Source organism: Vombatus ursinus, unplaced genomic scaffold (genome assembly GCF_900497805.2).
Source record: "Vombatus ursinus unplaced genomic scaffold, bare-nosed wombat genome assembly UNPS02009770.1, whole genome shotgun sequence".
NCBI classification, from domain to species: domain Eukaryota; kingdom Metazoa; phylum Chordata; class Mammalia; order Diprotodontia; family Vombatidae; genus Vombatus; species Vombatus ursinus.
In genome coordinates this window covers 13,137,535-13,158,991 of record NW_020949548.1, presented here as the reverse complement: position 1 = coordinate 13,158,991, position 21,457 = coordinate 13,137,535, and the positions used below count along the sequence as shown (strand labels likewise).

Here is a 21,457-nt window from a genome sequence, read left to right as displayed (position 1 = left end):
CTGGAAAGGATCTAAATAAGAATAATGGTTCTTCTATGCTCCAAGCACCAGGTTATAGTGTGCTACTTGAAACTTCCCTGAGAAGAAGGGCTCCAAGCTAAAATCAAATGTTTTCAGCAATAGAAAATGTGTTTTCTACTACTCATCCACTCTATTCACTAAAATCACCCATTATCGTTAACATTTTCAAAAAGAATCATTAATACTGGGAAGTAATGGAGCTTTACATGTCTCTATTTCTGTCAAACAGAAAATAATACTACTTTTGAACATTAGCCTATTAAAAATTAAAAACACAATTTCACTAAATATATCTAGGGAAATCTTAAGAAAATGCCAAAAAAACTCTTAGACTTCAATGTCTTTTTTTCCCCTGATAAAAATTTCTTTTTCATGTACCATTCCGACACTGCCAACAAACTGTCAGTGGCTTGCCAAATAAAATTCAAGATGCTTTTAACACATCTTCCCTATATCCACCAAGCCACAAATGATCATAATCTCCCTGAATCTGTTCTAACAGCTATTTAATTTTTCCTATTCATTCATGATGGGCAGCTAGGTGATGAAGTGGAGAGAGGATCAGGCCTGGAGTCAGGAATATCTGAGCTCAAATCCAGCCTCAGTCATTTACTAGTTGCCTAAGTTCCTCATCTGTAAAATGGGGACACACTGGAGAAGGAAATGGCAAACCACTCCAGGATCTTTGTAAAGAAAATCCCATCAACAAAGTCCATGGGGTCACATAGACTCTGACACAGTTGAACAACTGAACAACAATAAAAACAGTTCACTCAATCATAGTCTAATTTTCATTATATTTGCTTTTATATATATATATATATGTATGTATAAAACTCATCATCCACACTACATTGTAAGTTCCTATAGGGTGAAGGAACTGTTGTTTTTCATCTTTGAGTTCATAATGCTTTTTATGTAGCAGGCATTTAATAAATTTCACTTTAATTCAATTAAACTGAGTTGAATTTTTGCTATTAAGGTGCTTTACCTGGAGGTTAATGTCTGCCTCATAGAAAGTTAGACACGAACAATAATGCCGATCTGAGTCAATATCTGTCAGGACAACCACGAAGAATGTTGGCTGCTTTCTCTCTCTGGACAGTTGCCATCCTCCAGGTTGGCAAAACTAATTGGGGAAAAGAAAAAAAGCAGTTTATAATTTAATTTTGAAAGAATAATGAAAAATTAATATTATGTAATTACTAAAGAGATATACAGGGTATTACAAAAGTTTTAGTGACGTTTTAAGCTTAATAGCTTAATACACATATTGCTATATCTATGTATATCTATCTCTGTATCAATAGATAAAGCATAAACATGTATATATACATACATATATGTGAAGATACTTATTTTGTCATACATGTGTATACTCACATATGTCCATCTCTCCTTAAATTTCTGTCAAATACTTAAGTAAAAAAAATTTATACAAAAACTCTCTTTAACTCAGTTATTTATGGCCCACACTTTACTATCCACTTGACATATTTATCTCTTACATCATGAAATTAGTCAAATTTCACTTAGAAACTCATAACATCTGGCATTTTCATTAACATGTATATTGCTTTGTAAGGACAGCCTGAATTTTCCACAGATACTATTCTGAGGGAAGGCAAAAAAGAAAGAGAAAGTTTTCATTTTTTTGAGAATGAGGAAAAAGAAAGGATAGAACTGGTGGTTTTGGAATAAAGGCTATTCATGAGTAACTGCAATAAAAATAGCAAAGAGCATCAAATTGGAAAAAAAAAGAAAATTGTCTAAAGTTCACTCAGAGGCTCACAAACTTAATTTTCAGATCAGCATAAAAGAATAATCTAGCAATGTTTCTTAAAATATGTGTGACAGAAAACAGAACTGGAAGTTATTTTGGAGTACCATCTCATTCTCTGATCTCATTAGCACACCCATACCCTAACACAAGTTACTATCTATTCCTACCAATAATGGCTCACATTTATAAAGTGCTATGAAGTTTACAAAGCACTTTCCTCACATTTCAGCAGTACCTCATGTGCTGTCTACTTCTCTTTACTGCCATTCCTGATCGCACACTCTTTCCCATTAGCACCTTTCTTCACTTTTACCTAGCATTAACATACAGAGAACAAAGGTGAGAGCCTGACTATTGCTAAAATGAGTATAAGCTGCCACTGGCACTATCCACCTCTTTACAAAATGAAAATCTTGCCACATTTTTCTTTGGAGAGTTATACAATAGTTATGAAATGAAAAATTGTAACCAACTAACACAACACTTTTGCAGGAAGCTCAATAAATTAGTAATGCAGCTCAAATCATATCCTCTAATTTTTCTTAATTTTAAGGTAGGGATCAATAGCTATAACTATCTCCTATTTAAAATAAAGATCTCTATTTTTAAAGTATGAAGAGTTCTGTCCAAACACACACACACACAAAATCTACTTGTGAGAAAGCATGTATATGCTTTCAAGATAAAGAAACCCCTATTCTGGGCCCCCCGAAGTTGCCTTTGGGTTTTTTTCTGCTTGATGACTCAGAAATCCTCCCACTTCCCCAACCAGAAAAAAAAATCCTAGGAAACATCAGCACACTGCAGAGCTCAGCTCCACTCTTGTAAAGGTGTGGGCCAGAGCACAGAAATGGCAGCTTTCTGCAAGTCAATGCAATGTTTATAAAGCTTCTACTATGGGCTAGGCAATATGCTATAAACAATCCAAAAAGATGAACAAAGGAAGTCCTCAAATAGCATCAAGTTTGAAAATCTAAATAACAATAAATGTAAAATTCTGCATTTAAGTTCAAAAATCAATTAAGGAAGCACAAAATGGGGAAAATGGCTTGGCAGCAGCTCATATGAAAAAAATGAGCAATTTAGGTGACAACAGGCTTACATGAGTCAATGATAGCTTCCAGAAAAATTAAAACAATCTTAGGCTGCAGAAGAATTTTCTATTGTATAGAAATAAAGTACCCAGATCATAGGAAGTCATAATCATTCCTTTCTCTGTGCTAATCAGACTGAATCTGGAAAGTGTTAGAATATGGACACTACATTTTAAAAGGAACTGTACTATATAAGAGACCATCCAAAGGAAGGCAACCAAAAGAGAATGGGATATGGAAACAAACAGTTGGAGCAGTTAGGGAATATTCAGGATAGAGAACAGACGAATAAGGGGAGATGTGACTGCTGTACTTTGCTCTACCCAGACAAGTAGAATACTGTGTTCAGTTCTGGGCCCTACATTTTAAGATGGATTTTGATTGACTGGATAACATCCAAAGAAAGGGCAACCAGGTTGGTAAAAGGACCTGCTTTCATGAGGATTGATTACAGAAAAAACAAACAAACAAACTAGGGATGTTTAGCTTGGAGATGAGAAGAATTGGGGGAAAGAGAGGTGAGAATACGTCTTCAAGTATTTACAAAGTTGTCATATGAGGGTCAAACATATAAGAGCCTAGATTTAGAGACGACATGGACTGAGAGGTCATCTCATCCCATCCTCTTATTTCACAAACGTTTTAAAAAAGAGACTCTGAGAAGCAACGTGATCTTCCCAAGGTCACAGAGATATGAAGCCAAAGGACTGGAACCCAGATTCTTTGATTCTCAATCTGGAGCTTCTTTCACTGTTCTGCTTGGCCCAGAAGGTGACAGGGCCAAATTTAGTCTTGGTATATGGAAAATCTTGTTAAAAATTAGAGCTATTGGAAAAGAGCTGCCTCATCAGTAGTGAGTTTCCCAGTCCAAGAGCTGGCCAAAGCCCTGGCATGATGCGAGCTGAGTTAGTATTAGTAGACCAGAAAGTATACGGGTTCAGAGGGCTGTGATTTTGAGTCACAACGTTATTTTGGCTTTTATAAAAATTATGATCAGAATATGATAGAGCTAGAAGGAATCTTAGATACCATCTAACATAGTCTTTTCATTTTATAGATGAGGAAACTGAGGCTCTGAAAGGCTAACTTGCCTAAAGACAAATTTGTAGTAAGTAGAAGAGTTAAGTTTGAATCCAGGTCTTCTGACTTCAAATCCAACACTCTTTCAACCAAAAATAATAATGATAATAATAGCTAGCATTTATTTAGCACTTACTATGTGTTAAGCACATAGTTTACTTAATTAGTTAAATGCCTCATAAACATTACTTCATTTAAGCCTCACAACCCAGGGAGGCAGATGCTATTATTACGCACATTTTACAGATGAGGAAATTGAGGCAGAGGTTAAGCAGTCACACAGTTAGTAAATGAACCTGGATTTAAACTCAAGTCTTCCTGACTCCAGACCCAGTGCTTTATCCACTGGGCCACTATATACTAGGCAGTATAGCTGCCTAGGCTATACTCCTTCATGTGATGATTTTCACTGCCAGTTCTCCCTGCCATCAAAACCCTTTATCTTTGTTTGATTCCATTCCTCAGACCTCCTCCCTTTCCTTCAGTAACATTTATAGACTACATCAACAAATTTCAGGCCCAAATGTGTTCCATGGCCAAATTACTAGATTAATTTAAATATAGAAGTGAGATAGCATGGCATAATGGATACGGAGAATATGGGAAGGGAAAAAATTTTATTAAGTACCTACTATGTGCCAGGCACTGTCCTAAGTGCTTTACAAATATTATCTCATTTGATCCTTACAACAACTCGGTGGTAGGTGCTACTAAATAAGATCCCTATTTCACAGTTGACAAAGTAGAAACAGAGAGAATTTAAGTGACTTGCTGAGGGTCACACAGATAGTAATTGAGGCTGGATTTGAACTTGGGTTTTCCTAACTTCAGGTACAGTGCTCCATCTATTATACCACCTAGCTGCCTAGAGACCTGACTTCAAAGTGAAGATCTGTGTTCAAGTCCTAACTACTCCACATACTGGCTCTGTGACCCTGGGAAAGTTAAATAACTTTTCCCAGCATCTCTCTAAGACTCTAAGAGGAGAGAACAGGGGTTGATCTGCATCAGTAGAGAAGACACTCTTACCTTTCCCTGTTGTTCAGTCTAGCATCTGACTCTCTGTGACCCTCTTTGGAGTTTCTTTGGCAACAATATTGTAGTGGTTTGCCACTTCCTTCTCCGTTCATTTTACAGTTGAGGAACTGAGGCAAACAGGGTTAAGTGACTTGCCCAAGGTCACACAGCTAGTAAGTGTCTGACACTAGATTTAAATTTAGAAAGATGACTCTTCCTGATTCCAGGCCTGGCATTCTATCCACTGCACCACCTCACTGCTCAAGAGTCCTATGGTGATGAAATCCTAAAGGTCTATTCTAAATGGATTCCCCATCAAGGAGAAGGGACAGAAAGGAGAGAATAGGGAAAGGGAAGAAAAAGGAAATAGAGGAAAGGGCAGGAAGAAAAGAAGAATGAACAGAAGGAACATGTTCCTTCCTCTCCTTCCACCTATACAAACCTACCTTAGATGAAGTCTATCTAGTCCTTTTGTGAATGTGTGTGTGTATCTAAAGATTATGTATACTACACATATTTTTCCCCTTCCAAAGAGTTCTCATTTTATAGCACAGCATATATTTGGACCATGTTGAGGAATTCTAGTATACTAGACTGTGGTTAATGAGGGAGAGTTCATCTTGGCAAGCTTTTAACACCACCTTATTCCCTATCCTTTGTTCTGTGTTCATTAAACTTCTAATTATTCATGCAGTTCTCCAGGAGCCTTGATATAAGGAAAAAAAGTAGTCTTACATAGAAGACATGACTCACTCATATCCTTCACTGTAAAGGAATCAGTTTCATTTGAGCTTGGATAGTAGAGGTTTGCCTCAGAGGCCAATGGCCCCTTGGATAAGCTGACCATTGAGCTAATAGACCTATGGAGCTCAAAGATACCCCCCAAACCATGGTGTCATGTTGCAAACTCATTTTTTGTCAATGAATTCTCAAATTTTCAATGAAGTTCACAGAGGATATATTTTAAAACTGTTCAAGTTACACAAACATTATTGACTTTTTAAAAATTAATTTATTTTGATTTATTAACAATCACTTCCATAAACTTTTGAGTTTTAAATTTTTCTCCCCCTCCCTCCCCAAGACAGTGTGCAATCTCATGGCAGTTCTCAGATGAAGAAATTAAAACCATTTATAGTCATATGAAAAAATTCTCTAAATCACTGTTGATTAGAGAAATGCAAATCAGAACAACTCTGAGGTACCACATCACACCTATCAGATTAGCCAACATGATAAAACAGGGAAATGATAAATGTTGAAGATGTGAGAAAATTGGAACACTAATGCATTGTTGACCATTTCTCAATTGGGGAATGGCTTGTACTCTTATAAATTTGACTTAATTCTCTATTTAGAAGTGAGGCCCTTATCAGAGACACTGGTTGTAAAAATCCTTTTCCAATTTTCTTGGTTGCATTGGCTTTGTTTGTGCAAAACCTTTTCAATTTAATGTAATCAAAATTGACTTTTTAAAAAGAGGAAAATTGAATGTATTTGTACAGCTATAAATGATTTTATTCTACTGAAGGTATACTTAATGGATATTATAAAATAACTTCATGTAAGAAAATACAGCTAGTATTTTAGTACTATTTATCTGCATCAATACTCTTCATAATAATAAAACTAAAAAAGCATGACATATGATGTTTTATATGCTATAAATTCAAGACAAAGGCAAATAAGACAAATAGCCTTACAAGTTAATGACAAATTTGTCTATCATTCTGAAATCTTCTTTGTGTATCATACCCACATTCAGTTTCCCAAGAGCTTCACCTGTTTCCTTACCTTCATAGTTTAATAAAGTTTTTTTTGAACTTCCCTAGGTATTTCACAAGTTTTAAAATAAAAATGAAAGAATTTAAAAATAAAAAGAAGTTTGTGCCAAAATTCCTTCTTTTAATTGTAAAAATGAACATCCTGCCTCCAATACCAGAACATTAGCCATCATAGACCATGACTCCTTACCTTAATGGATATATTTTTATCCTGTCTACAATACAAAAGGAGTAGCTCATAAAATTTTCAGAAAGAATGAGTCAAGGGAAATTTCAGGGACAATTAGGATGACATAATTTAGAGTTTTTGCTAGAAAAAAATTCCATATTGCCATATTATAACAGGGTAGGAGTTTTTGTGGGCCAGAAGGCTGGTTCTGGATTTTTGTTGCTAGGACTTCTGTAAGAGCCTTACAGTCTATGCATTTGTGGTTTGCCGTGGAAGTATGCAAGGTACAGAGGCAAAATTTGTCATGCCTATACAAGTAACATATTTTAAGATACAAAGCTCACTTGTTCAGTAGAATAAAGAAAGCTTTTCCATTATGTAGTACAGCTTTGTTTCAAAAATAATTTTAGAAGGACATAAATTGATATAACCCCTATATCCTCTTCAAATTTGCTAATTCATCTAAAACTGTTTATAAAGGTGAATGAAACAGAATGATAATTGAATATTACAGTTTCCTCAATTGCCTTTGAGTGTACTCTCATTGTATCTCACAGCACCCTGTTCTACCTCTCTATGAGGTCCTTCCCCTACATTTTACTATAGCTACGGATGTGACTTGTGCCAAGGCCTTTTCCATATCTTTAGTTATTACACCATTCTCTCTCTGAAAGCCCTCACAGGGCTGTTGAGTGACAAAAATCATTTCTTTAGATACAGAAAATCCAAGTGATCATTACAAAAAAACAAAACAAAGCAAAAAACACCAAAAAATAAAATAACCCACTCATCACAGGACTCAGTCTTTAAATACCACAATATTAGACAACTTAGCTATTTCAGCGATTAGATCTTTTTCCCCCCTAAAAGATGTATCAAGGGTGTGATATTTGAAGAAGGAATGGACAATACAATTCTTGAAATTGTACATAAGATCCTGCTAGGGATTTGAGAGAATGTTTAAACAGCTGGTAATGAGAAGGGTCACTGAAAGATTGTGAACAGAATGATAAGGATTGCGTAAACAGGACAAAAACATGATTATTCCCCTAATGACTTTATTGGCAAACAGGAAGAAATATGCTATCACAGGTGCAGGACTTAAAATGGTGAAAACTATACAGTCAAAACTTACTATCTCACAAATCTTACACCCTTCATTGTCATTAAGAACACCAATATTTTGATGGAGTGTCTCATTATCAAAAAAATATGTCACAAATATTACAAAATAAGATTGCTTTCATACTTAAAACATTAAGCTTTTTTCCCCTAGGAAAATGTCTGCTACAAATGATCCTAAATGAACTGCCAGTAGATGTGTAGCATTTGCATGATTATTCAACATAATAAATCTGCCATGGCAACTACAGACACCTCATATTAGGCCTCATGAAACTGGAATAAGCCTTCTTTGGGGAAAAACAAAAACAAAACCCTTGTCTTTGGTGAATTTTGCATTTAATATTAAACATATATCAACACTTCATAGATTTTTTTTTAACCAATAGTGACTTGGCCTCATATTCAAATTACATGTTCCCTTAGTGTACATTTTAGCACACCTTGTACATATCTTTGATCCTGATATAGGTTACTTCAAGAGGCAAATAATTCTAAGGATTAATTTGTCTGTAAAGAATTGAGCTGGTAATATAACATAGTTCTCTGCCTGGTTGAGACTCATCAACTGTACAATTAGTTATGCAGAGCATCAGGTCTATACAGAGAATCAAAAGCTCAGATATTTAGAATCTATCCTAGAATTTCCCTCCTGAGACCAATAAGAACTCATGAATGAATGTAACAATTTCTCATAAAGATATTTTTAAATCCAAACCATGGGGGCCAGTGGATTGTTTTCCCTCTGCAACCTGCTATTTTCCTCCCATGTCATGGGGATAAGTTACTAAATCTTGAGCTGAAAAAAAAATTCATTTACATAACTGTAAATTTGTGCACCTAGTTAATTTATGTAAGATTTTTCTATGTTGTCTCAATGTTCTCATATGATAATAGAAAACTAAAATTTGTCAGTCATCTTAGTAATGGAGACCTGTAATGCTTACACATCATTGTGCAAAGAAAAAGAAAAATAAAATAGGGGGAAGGGAATATGGTAACATGAATCTGGGATGTAAGATCCTGAAGGGTAAGTATTGATTCATTTTTGTCTTTGTATCACCAATTTCAGTCACACAGTAAGCACTTAGTAAATGCTTGTTAATTGACTGAAGACTATGGAAGCAAAACTCAAGCTTCCCAAGTTAGAAAAGCTTTGATAAGGTGCCAGTAATAGGTTATCTGCTATCTAAGGACTAGCTTACCTAAGAACAAAAAGAGTCATAATTAGCAATGTGGCCAATAGCTGATAAGTCTTTTGCTCCAGAAGCCTAAAATGGGCAAAAAATGTCTGTACTGCCCCTTTGTGCTTCCCTCAGCAAAAATGAGGAGTGAGTGAGAGATAGTACTATGTCACAAAAAGCTTTTATACTAACTATAAAGATTACTTTGAATGTTGATTCTCAATGTGAAATCTTTATCTAATGATGAAAAGTTTTATATAGTTCTGGAGTAATTAAATAGGGCTTGCTAGGTGGAGCAATGGATAGAGAATTTGGCCTGGAATCAGAAAGACTCATCTTCCTGAGTCTAACTCTAACTTCGAATACTTAATAGCTGCATGACCCTGGGCAAATCACTTAACCCTGTTTGCCTTGGTGTCTTCATGGGTAAAATAAGCTGGAGAAGAAAATGGCAAACCACTCCAGTATCTTTGCCAATAAGACCCCAAATGGGGTCACAAAGAGTTAGACATGACTAGAACAACTGAACAAGTAACTAAATCACACTCAAAGTAACATCCTCTCTATAAGTGAAACCAGAAACCGTGAACAGTTATCTAAATGGAAAGGTGGCTCAAAAGTTCTACTAAGAAATGCAAATGAAGGAGTTGGTGAAGCTGGTTTCCATCAGGAGCCAAAGGCAACAAGAAATATCATTCCTTAGGAAACCTGGTCTCCTCATCTTTCAGTGCTTATGATAAGCATAAGCAAAGAGACTATCATTAAGAAAACTTGCAGTTTAGCATCAATACATTGCAAGGGATGAAGAAGAGAAATTATGCAAATAATGTACTAAGAGTATCCAAAGTAATTAGACATAATGCCTTGAAATTTGGTTATTCCAATAAGAAAGCTGGCATGACAAAAGTATCCAAAAAAAGTTGGAAAATGTGTTCTAAATTAAAAAGTGAAACACGTGAAAAGCGTATAACAACTTGAAAGCCTCACATCTGTATATCTTGAACACTTTCTTTGTGAGCAACTAAAAAATGAAAAAAGCATATATAAAGTACTTAGTGCTAAGTTGTAGGGATACAAAGAGAAAAGTTAGTCCTTGCCCTCAAGGAGTTCACATTCTAACTGGAGGGAGACAATGCACATAAGAGGTTTCAATCCCAAGTAGGATGGAAAGGCCCAGGATACTTCAGGAAGCAAGTGCAGGCAGATGGTGATGTGTCTTCTGTAGTGTCATTTCCATTAATAAAGTCATCTTTGTTTCTCATGAGGGTACCAAGAATTATGGGGACTTTCAGAAGGTTCTATAGCTCCTAACGTTATACTATACTACAAGTCCTAAGAGTAAAGAGTAAGCTAATATTCACAAGAGGGAGGAATCACTGCTAGCTACTTTGGGATCACAGAAGATACAGAGGAGCTCAGGTAGCACCTGAACTGGGTGTAGAAGTGCAGACTGAGGGACATGGGCTGGGAAGGGACAAGAGAGAGTTAGATGGTATGGACAGGACGGGATCAACAAAGAGAGCACAGAGTGATACAGGAACTGTAGATTGTAGAAGTGTCTAAGAGCCATTTGAACATTTTATTATTTATGACAGATCACTGCTCTTACAGAAGAGGGAGCTGAGGCTCATCTAGGAAGTAAGTCAGGGCGCTAAACCAGTGTCCAGTCTTCTAACTCCAAATCTAGTGTTTCAATTCCATTACAATACATCTCTGAAAGTGCCATTCAAATCCAAGGACAATGTGTACCAGGGAAATTCTAATAGCCAAAACCCCTGAAGGAAGAAAGAGCCATAAGAGCTCTCCCTCTGTTGGCAACCCACTATCAGACGAGATAGTAAGAGAGGACAGGCTGCTGCTCAGGGCAGGCAGGATATTAATGGATAGCACAGAGAAGAAACTGCTGCTCAGCTCTTGTTTGTTTTTTGTTTTTGTTTTTTCTTCTGCCAAGTCAAATTATCTTTGGGCTGAAAAGGATGGAATAAAAATGGCTAATAGGGAATTGATGCCCATAATAAGTACGATAGAGATGAGTTCCAGACACTGGCCCAAGTGAACCATATACTGAAAGAAGTGAAAGATATAATTGCTGAACTGTCAGTAATCTTTGAAAAAAACATGGAAAATAGGAGAGAGAACCAAAGAACAAATGTCGTCTTAATGAGTGACTTCTCTTTCTCAAAAAAACAAAAGAGAATGGGATACAGTGGATGTAGTAGTAGAGTCATAGGAGTAATGGCCTATGAAGTCACAGGCCATGGATTCAAATTCTTCTGTTGACACTTGCTACCTGGATTACGCTGGGCAAGCCAATTAACCTCCCTAGGCCTGTTTCTTCATCTACAAAAAAGAGAGGTCTATACTCAATGGCCTCTTAGCCACCCCTTCCAGTCTTATATCTATGGTCCCATGATTCTAAGTTTGCAAACTAAAGGCCAATGAGTTTGACTTCAAATTCCGGTCAAATTCTAGAATGCTTTATTTTTTTAAAAAAATTGTACTGATATCTTTTGTTTTTAGGTCATCTTCATTTGTGAATATATCCTATCCTTCCCTCCCCCGCCCCAGATCCCCTGAAGACCATTCCTTACAACAAAGAATAAAAGGGGGGGGGGAGTTCTGCAAAAACAACCAATATTTCAAATAAGTCTGACAGTATTTGTAATGTTCTACACTCATAGATCCCCACTTCTCCAAAGATGGGAAGGAGGGCTTTTTTCTTATTCCATCTCCAGGACCAAACTTCTTGGTCATTACAATTACAAACATATTGTCTCTCTGTCTCTCTCTCCTTTCCTCTCTTTCATTCTTTCCATTTACATTGTGGTAGCAATTATATATATTTTCCCCCCGGGTTCTAATGACATCTCTGAATCAGTTCATACAAATCGTCCCATTCATTTCTGAAGTCTTCACATTCATCATTTTATAGTGCAGTAATATATTACATGCATGTACCATAATTTGTTTAGCCCTTCTCCAATCAATGAACAGCTATTTTGTTGACACTTCTATGTTATCTCATACACACACACACACACACACACACACACACACACACACAGATGCTGTTATGAATTTCTGTGTATATGTGACCTTTTGGTTTTGCATTTGACAACCCTGGGTTGTATGCCCAGAAGTGGAATCTCTGTGTCAAAGGATAAAGACATTCTAGGCACATTTTTAGCAAAATTCCAAGTTGTTTTCCAAAATAATGGAAAAGTCACAGATCTAATAGTATATTGATATGCCTCTCTAGGCACACCACAACCCCTCCAACACTATTTCCATTTTTGTCATCCTTCTCAAATTTGTTGGGTTTGATCTGCATTTCTTTTTTTTATTATTGATTTGGAACAACCTTTCACAAAGGGTTGTTAATAGTTTGGAATTCTTTTGAGAATCATTTATTCATATTATTTGACCTACTCTGCCAACAGGGAGTAGTCCCTCATCTTTAATTATGTTAATTTTCTGTAAAAGTTGGATATCAGACCTTTATCAGAGATATATGATTCATATATGATGCAAAGATTTTTTACCCAATCAAAGCTTTTCCTTCTTATCTGAGCTACACTGATTTTGTTTATGCACAAGTTTTAAAATTTCACTGCATCTAAATTAGATATTTGTGATCAGCTCTATCCCTTGCTTAGACTTTTCCCCCTGGTCATAGCTTTGAAAGGTATCTGATCCTGTTCTCTTCTATTTTTTATGGCCTGACCTTTATATTCAGGTCATATATGCTTTTTAAACTTAATGTATTAGATAGTGTAAGATGTTGGTCAAAAATTAATTTTTAGAATGTATTATTAAAGGGATGATTAGTGAACATCTACAAAAGGAAACAGTTAAGCACAAAGGTTCAGCATAGCTTCATCAATAACAGGTCCTGCCAGACTAACTTCATTTCCTTTTTTGGTGGGGTGAGGAAAGCGGGCTGAAACAGGTTACTAAACAGGTACTTCAAAGAATGCTACAGAAAAATTTACCTCAATTTTAGTACAACATAGGATAAAAATTCCCATGTTACTTTTGTAAAAAGGATGAAGAAATGTGGTTAACATTTCCAGTATGATTGGATGGAATCAGAAATAAATCCACAAATGGTCATGACACAAAGAGTAGTCAATAATTTAATGTCAACTTGGATCATGGTCTAGTGGAGTGCCCTTCTAAGATAAAGGAGACATAGCTCTTCAGGAATTCATCTGCAAACAGACTGAAAGTTCAATTTAAATCAGTAGTGTGATAGTGTAGCCAAGAAAGCTAACATAATCTTAGGCTGCATTGAGGGATACATTTTCCGGGAAAAAGGGGGTGATAGTTTCATAGTACTCTGCACTGGTCAAGCAATATGTGGAGTACTATGTTCAGCTCTCAGTGCCAAAGTTTAGGAAGGACAACAATAAACTGAAAAGCAAATGAGATCAAATGAAATAAAATTTATAGTGTTTAGCACAGTGCCTGACACATAATAGTCTCTATATAAATGCTTATTCCCTTCTCTTTCTTCCTCTCATCCTGAGAATAGAAACCAGGATGGTCAAGAGCCCCAAGTTTTACCACTTAAGGATCAGATGAAATAACTAGGGATGTTGGAAAAAAGAAGATGTAGTCAGGACACTGGGGAATAGCTGCTTTCAACTATTTGAGGTGATGTCACCTGGAAGATGGATTAGTTTCATTCTTCTACAGTTTACAGGCAAACCTAGGAGCAGCTGGTAGAAGTTGCAAAGAAGCAAAATGGGAAAAACTTACTAATCACCAAAGCTAACCCAAAGTAAAATAAGCTACCAATCAAAGTGGTGAGTTACCCCTATTTTGATGTCTTTAAGAGAAGGTTGGATGATCACTTATTGAATGGACTTGTTTGGTCACTGAATTTCCTTCCATCTCTGGCACTCTGGGATTCTGTGATGTTACTATCAACATATGCTACAGAATATCGTAAGTCCAGTGCCAAAGAGCCACTGAAACGAAAGGTCTGCAGAACAGGGAAACAGTAGCATTCAACCTCCTAAAGGGCAAAGACTTAAAGCTGTAAAGATACCACGTGGACATTCCTGAGTGATTTCATCCACCACTTACATGCCAAGTATCTTGCTAAATGCCACACCAAGGTCCTCTCACCTTTTATAGCTTAAGATGAAACTACTATAGTGTGGCATTATGGAATAAACACTTAACTATTTAGCCAGAAGAGCAATGTCTTGTCATGGCTCTGCTACTTCCAAGACCAATCCTTTGAGACAAGTTACTTCTTTCTGTGCTTCGATTTCTTCATCTGTGAAGTGAGCAAACTGGTCAGATATTCCCTAAGATGCTCCTAAATTCTATATGTAACATGTATGTGTAACATTCTATGATCCTATAACCCACCAAAAGTACAGCATAAGCTCCGAGTTGTTTTTCTAAGCAAAGGGATGGATATGGGCTCAATCCATCAATAGCTGACTCCCTTGTGATTAATGGCACACATCTGCAAGATGAATGGGCCATAACAGAGCAAAGTGCTATAAAGTAGATATGGCATTACTGAAGAGAAAGAATCTGAAGAATAACTTCAAACAGCGTGGCAAAACTGATGTCTACTTAGAAAATGCTGTATCAAGGAATCTAACAAAAGATTCAACAGAATATTTTAAAGCAAAGACTTTATGCAATCCCTGAGGTGAAGAGACAAAATTAGCCATATGCTGTTGCTATAAAATTGAGACTATGGTAGTTCTAAATGTAGAACAGTAGCTTACTGGTAGATATTCTTTTTCTTTGGTTAATGATTTACATTCACATTTGCAGATTTTATAAGAAATGTGTTTATAAATACAGTCCCTTCTGTGGTTTATCAATGTATTTTAAAATTGTTATTGCTCCATAAAATGTTCTATGAAAACAAGTTTATTTATTTATGTAAACACTAGGTTATGTTTTATGTAAGTGAATAATTTTATTTAAATGAGAAAACATTTAATATTTTTCAGAAAACTAGTATAATACCTTATTTGGTAATACAAACAGACATTCAAGAAACTGATCAGCTGGAAAAAAATCTTACTATTCTAATTGAGATTAGGAGATTACTAAGGGAATGACTCACTCCTCTCTAATGGAGTGTGAGCACTTGTGCTTAGGAAAATATACTCATTAATACGAGGCTGAACAATTCCCAAGTGCCAGGTCATTGTGGAATATAGGATTTGAGGTGCAATTTTATCCAAAGCTATAAAAATGTACTTTGTTCTTTTTGTTCAAGTATATTGACCTTTTATTGCCATGAGAATTTCCCTGAAGTATCTGAAAGTTCCACCCATTATGGGCAGCACTGGGGCTCTACCTTCAAGCTCTTCAGCCTGTTCTCACCCTCCTCTTCTTCTACAGCCCTGTTTTCTAGGTTAGATTTTTAGCTTGCTAGTACATCAATTTAATTCAATTAAACAGGTATTTATGAAGTACCTCCTGTATGCCAGGCACTGGCCAGGAGCTGAAGTTATAAAGACAAAAATGAAAGCAGTCTCCAACCTCCAGGAATTTATATTCTATTGGGAGAAAACAACAGGTACACAGACAAATAAATGCCAAACATAAACAAAGTAGTAGGAGAGGTCTGTGGGTATCAGGAATGACTTCATGCAGGAGGTGGCACTTGATGTGAGCCTTGAAGGAAGCTGAGATTCCAAGGCATGGAATGGAAGAAGGAGAGTATACCAGGCATGGGCAAAGAGATTGAAGAGAGAGTGTTTGCCATGTACAGGGAATGGCAAGTAGGCCAGTTTGGCTGAAAAATATACTATGTAAGAGGAGGTAAATATGAAACAAGTCTGGAAAGAGAGGTTGAAGTCAGTGTGAAAATCTTTAAATTCCAAACAGAGAGAAGTCTGTCTCCTATTTCTATTCTCTAGTCTAGAAGGCCAACCTACTTCTTACAGTACCTCGTGATCTCTGAAGAAGCAAATCCTTTTCTCCATATCTATTCCCTTTGGCTTCTGATTAAAACTAGTAATTTCTTACCTAGCTGCCAACTCCCACAAACAATTCACTCAGGACTTTAAAGGAATCCTAGTTTCTCTCTCTCTTTTCTCCTCCCTATGGTGTTTCCACTAAAGTATTCTCCTAGCCCTGCCCACTTTGGGCCAGCTCCTCCTGGCTTGTGTTTTTCCCAATGTTCTTTCCGAAAAGCTCTTCTTACCCCTAACACAGCTTTTCCTCAGGCATTAAATTAGTCCATATGACCTAGCAGAGAGAATGACACTTACATTTTGAACCTATTAATCTCCTCATCTTGGAGATGAGTTAATCTGTTAATTAGCTGTTAATCTCCAATCATTTTAAGCAGGAGTTATTATTATTATTACCAAAAGAAGCTCCAGTGTAAACGTCATAGTTGCAAGACTAAGAAACAGCATTAAACAAATGAAAAACACTTTTTGTATGAACAAAATCTCAGCACTGGCATCCTCAAAGTGCTCATTAAAGATACTAAAATTGTTTTTCTATTTAGTCAGCCTTCTATTACTTGTTCCAAAAGAAAGGAAACCAAGTACATATAACACAAAATAAATAATATACAAGCCATTTATGTTCAGAATGTTGTCAAAGACACGTTTAATTTCTTCACAACTTGCTTAACCTAGACATTTTTATGAATTAATTACGTGGCTACATGGTTTATATTTTGGGGATGGGGGAAGGGAAAACAGTAGTGGAGAGGTAAAGAAAGGTTAAAAATATATTTTCAAATAATTGTAAAGTAACTTTCAAAACTCAGCTATCAAGGTGTACTACAAAGAGCATTGAATTTGGATTCAGGGAATCTCAGCTGTGTTACTTAACAACTTGTAGGTTTTTCTGAGCCTTAGTTTTCTAATCTATAAGATGAGAGAATTGGGTCACATGATTTCTAAGGTTCTTTCCAGTTTTAAATCCTACAAAGGAAGTGGCGAGATAAATATATCTCTTTAACAACTAAATAATACAATGAACCCTAAACTGATATCTTTTCAAAGTAAGAAAGCACATGTAGTACATCTTGGTTTACCTGTTCACTTGTTTCTCTAATTTCCTATTATCTTACAATAAAATAACCTTTAACTTAAAATTAAAACTCAGTATTTTTCTGGCAAATAATAGCATTTTAGTCAAAAGTTTATTTTTATTTTTGACAAGAAAGCCTTAGCCTATGATTAGTTCTTTTTTGAAGTTAACTGGCAGAAGATCAAACTATTTGCAATACATAGTGACTTTATAAGAAATTATATTATAGCCACATTTAGAAGAGTACAACAGACTTTCTTCAGGGCATCTTTTGAAATCAACCTACAACTCAGGTAGAAATAAATTCACGGTAACAACTGCCAAGCATAATTTCACATGACTCTGCATCATTGCATCATTTTATAACAAAGTCAAGTTTATTAGGGAGACATTCTTAAAAATAATTCTAACATGTGAAACGAAATGAACAATTTCTAATTTAAGAGAGAAATGAATAATAGAAGCTTTGTATATTTCATTTGAAACCAAAGATATGATCATATGTAAAGGCATTTTTAGTTCTTCTAGGTATCCCAAACCTGCTCACTTCTCAAAACTTGGTATATTTCAGGAAAAGAAAACATACCTGCATAATAACTTCAGGAAGTAGTTACAGAGAATATTTAAAAGATAGAAATTTCCTGTTAGTCATAAAAACTCCCTTTTCTGAAAAGTATGTTCAGAATCAATATTTGTACATGGGAAGTAAGGTGGGTTTCCTTTTATGACCTTGTGTGACCTTTCCTTCTGGTAAATTATAAACATAGGAATTTTACTAACTTCCTGGATAAAGACAATTTGGAATTCTCTAGTTTGGGGCTTTTCCACTTTTAATTCCCATGCCACTCTACTAGAATTTTTTACACATGCAAAATAGCCACAATTCTCCTAGTCTAGCTTATTATACATAAAGAATATCATAATAAATAATTCAATAATTATACCAGAAGTCACGACATTTCAACTATTGAATTCTTTTCTTTATAAACTGCCTCAATACATCCCAAAGAAGAAGGAAGTCTTGAATTTACTGACTTGAGAACTGGTTGGCCACCATTACAAAAACACAGAATTTGAGGGTTCTCTATACATGAATTCCGCTGCATTTCCATAGCAAAGAGAGCATCATTTACAAGATATATAGTCCCTAAAGGAAAGATTTCTAAATTCACAAGACAAGGAACAACTTCTCAAATAGAAGTAGATTATGAGTAGGCTTGAATCACATATATATATATATGCTTTCAAAAGAGAAAATGTCACCTAAATGAGATAACCATATTAAAAGCAATTAAAACATAGGGCCTAAATTCATTCATCAGTGCTCAAGATACTGAAAATAGGTATGTGTTTCTTAGCTACACTGATTAATTATGTAAGAATAAAATAAGTTTTCACAGTCAATGGATTGCTCATGTCTTCTCTTTCCTATTTTCTTGTAAGCTCTTTATAAGCAAAGGCGCTGTACATTGTACAGTATTGCTCCTACAATACTGAGTCCAATCCCTTGGCATATAGGCTATTAATAAATATCTGATGAATGAATGAAACAATGAAAAAATGACTAAATACAAGTTCTTATTAGAAAGGTACTATTGTAAGAAATAACGTGCTAACAACAAAAATCTCTTAAAGTTTAGAGTCACAACACCTTAGAGATCATCTAATCTACCTTCCTCATTTTCCTGATTTGTCCAAGGTTACAGAGATAGTGGTTCAGCTGGAACTCACATCCCCATCTCCTGAGCCCTAGTTCAGCGTCTTTCCACTACACCACGCTTTCTCACCTAGATTAGTTTTATTTTCCAAACTATTACAAACTCCCAGAGGGCAGAGACAAATACTGGCCTGTCTTTATAAACAACAAGGAGCCTGCCTAGCACAGGGTAAGCTCTCTGAGGGCACTGACTGTGCCTTATGAAACCCTTATAACACCACAGCACAAATTTCTGCAGAAGTGAAGTGCAAAAGGCCTCTTTCCAAATGATCATTTAATAGGGCTATGCCTAGTCTACATCAATTCAAAAGTATTTAGTCAGGTTTCACCTTCCAGTATGGGTGTGTACACCACTCACACTCTCCAAAGAGAAACACTCATCATTTTGAACTCTTTCGTACAAGGCGAAATGACTTAGAAAGATAGAAGTGTTTGTATAAAGTGAAGTCAACGCATTCTCTACTGCTGAGAATTCAATGGCAAAATGAACCCAGTCTGTATTCCACAAATACAGTTATTATTGTAAATGTTGGCTGGTTCAAATACTGCATAAGTTATGATCTTCCCTCCTTTGAAATAGTATTATAACTTCTGATCTGGAAATAGATCAAAATATACAATGAATACAAACTGATGAAATATGATTAGAGGCAGCCTTGTTCAAAATTTGTTAGTTTTAGTTCTCGTGAGCTTTATAAAAATGTTTGGTATGAAATGTTAACACTGTCTTTGATAAGACCTGTCTAAACAAGAGGAGTATTATTTACCATGATATATAAACAATGTTTTACTCTGATATGGGCAGCTGACTGTCTTTTCATTCTATCATTTATCAGTCATTCAGAGTATTTAGTGTTTGTTTACTTAACACAGCTTTTCTGAGAAATACACTTGCAGAATATCCACTGGCTACTAAATATTATTGTTAGACACAGTAACAAGAGATTGCTATCTGCTTAAGCTGTTTCTCACTATTGCTTGAAAAAGCAATTGCCAACAGAACAACATGTTCTAATTGCAAAACAATGCTCAGTTGGACATATCTGTGCAATGGCATCAATTGTAGTTTCTCAGGAATTTCTATAGCAGTGTTGCCTTTAAAAAAAGGAGTGTGATATGTGTGTGGGGAGTAGGGGGATGAGGCACATAGGAGAAGAGGTCAAGAGGTAGAATCTGCTTTATATTATTCAATCAGTCACTTGACAAGCACTTATTAAATGCCTACTACACACCAAGCACTGTTCTAGGAACCAGGGATACTAAGACAAAAATGATAAAGTCCCTACCCTCAAGCAGTTTACATGTAATTTGGAGGACAGTCCATGTAGACAAGGACTTTTCACACTTAGGCAGAATTACATCTTTAATTGATTTGATTAGAGGGAGAACTCTTCCCACATTTCTACCTGGTTAAAGTACTAAGGAATAAGTAGTATTTTGCCACTTACTTTAGGTAGGATGCAGAAATTTGTTTAATTTACTCAACTGATTCCCTCCCCTCATCAACAATTTTAAAAAATATTTCTCTCTTGTGAGCAGCAACATTAACATCCATCTTTCAAAGCAAGGGCAAGCTGAACAAAAGGTACATTGAAAAAAGGGTGAATGGGAAGAATGGGGACAAGCTTTCAACCACCTGGGCATTCCATTTCCCTTACAGTTAAGTTGCAATCTATCCGTCAAACAGTGGTTTGTGTATCAGGTTAATTACGAAATGAAGCACTTGGGAAGTACAAACTCCAGTAGGCACTTAGCCTTAGCAGAAGACTCAGGTGAATGAAGTCATGTAGTTTCCTCCATAGGGCGAAAAAACTATATCAAGATACTGGGTTTCACATGGACATTAGCATATGTTACACAGCTCTCGTATTTTTTTGTAATATGTTGGCCTTACTATCCTGGTACTGAATTTTGCTTCTATGGCTGGATAGGAAGACTACACATATGGAGAAGCTAAGCCAGTTGTTTTACTCAGGCCCTTTTCTGAGACCTACTGGAACTAGGAACCTGGATTAAAGTTTCTTTTTAATCTTCAAAAACTTTTACAGATAATTTTTCTGGTCAGTGGCTCCCCTCTCCCCTCTGGGAGGAATTCACTTGTTCCTTTAGGAACTTGTGGTCCACCTCTGCAACTTATTAGCTGTGTGACCTTAGGCAAATCACAACCTCTGAAGGTGTCATTTCCTCATCTGTAAAATGAAGGGGTTTGACAAGATTATCTGTCATCAAAATGGAAAAATAAAATAAAACCTTTGGGCTTTTTTTTTCATTTTATTATTCTTATCACTGCCTTTGAAAATTATGCCTACTACTCATGATGAAATGCTCTCCACATCCAGACAGAGAACTGATGGACTCTGAGAACAGATAGAAGTCTATTTTTTCTCTCTTTCTTTTGCTTCCCCTCTGCCCCCCCCAACATGGCTAATGTGGAAATCTGTTTTGTATGACT

At 35.9% G+C, this 21,457-nt stretch overlaps 1 protein-coding gene across 1 annotated transcript in view; it reads right to left on the bottom strand.

Moving 5' to 3' along the window:
- SBF2 (SET binding factor 2) overlaps nucleotides 1-21,457 on the bottom strand; it is a 485,589-nt gene that overhangs the window by 315,982 nt on the left and 148,150 nt on the right. Inside the window, exon 4 of the mRNA XM_027852565.1 lies at nucleotides 1,013-1,150. Within this exon, the coding sequence (XP_027708366.1) occupies nucleotides 1,013-1,150 (138 nt within the window). The remainder of the gene's footprint in view (nucleotides 1-1,012; nucleotides 1,151-21,457) is intronic.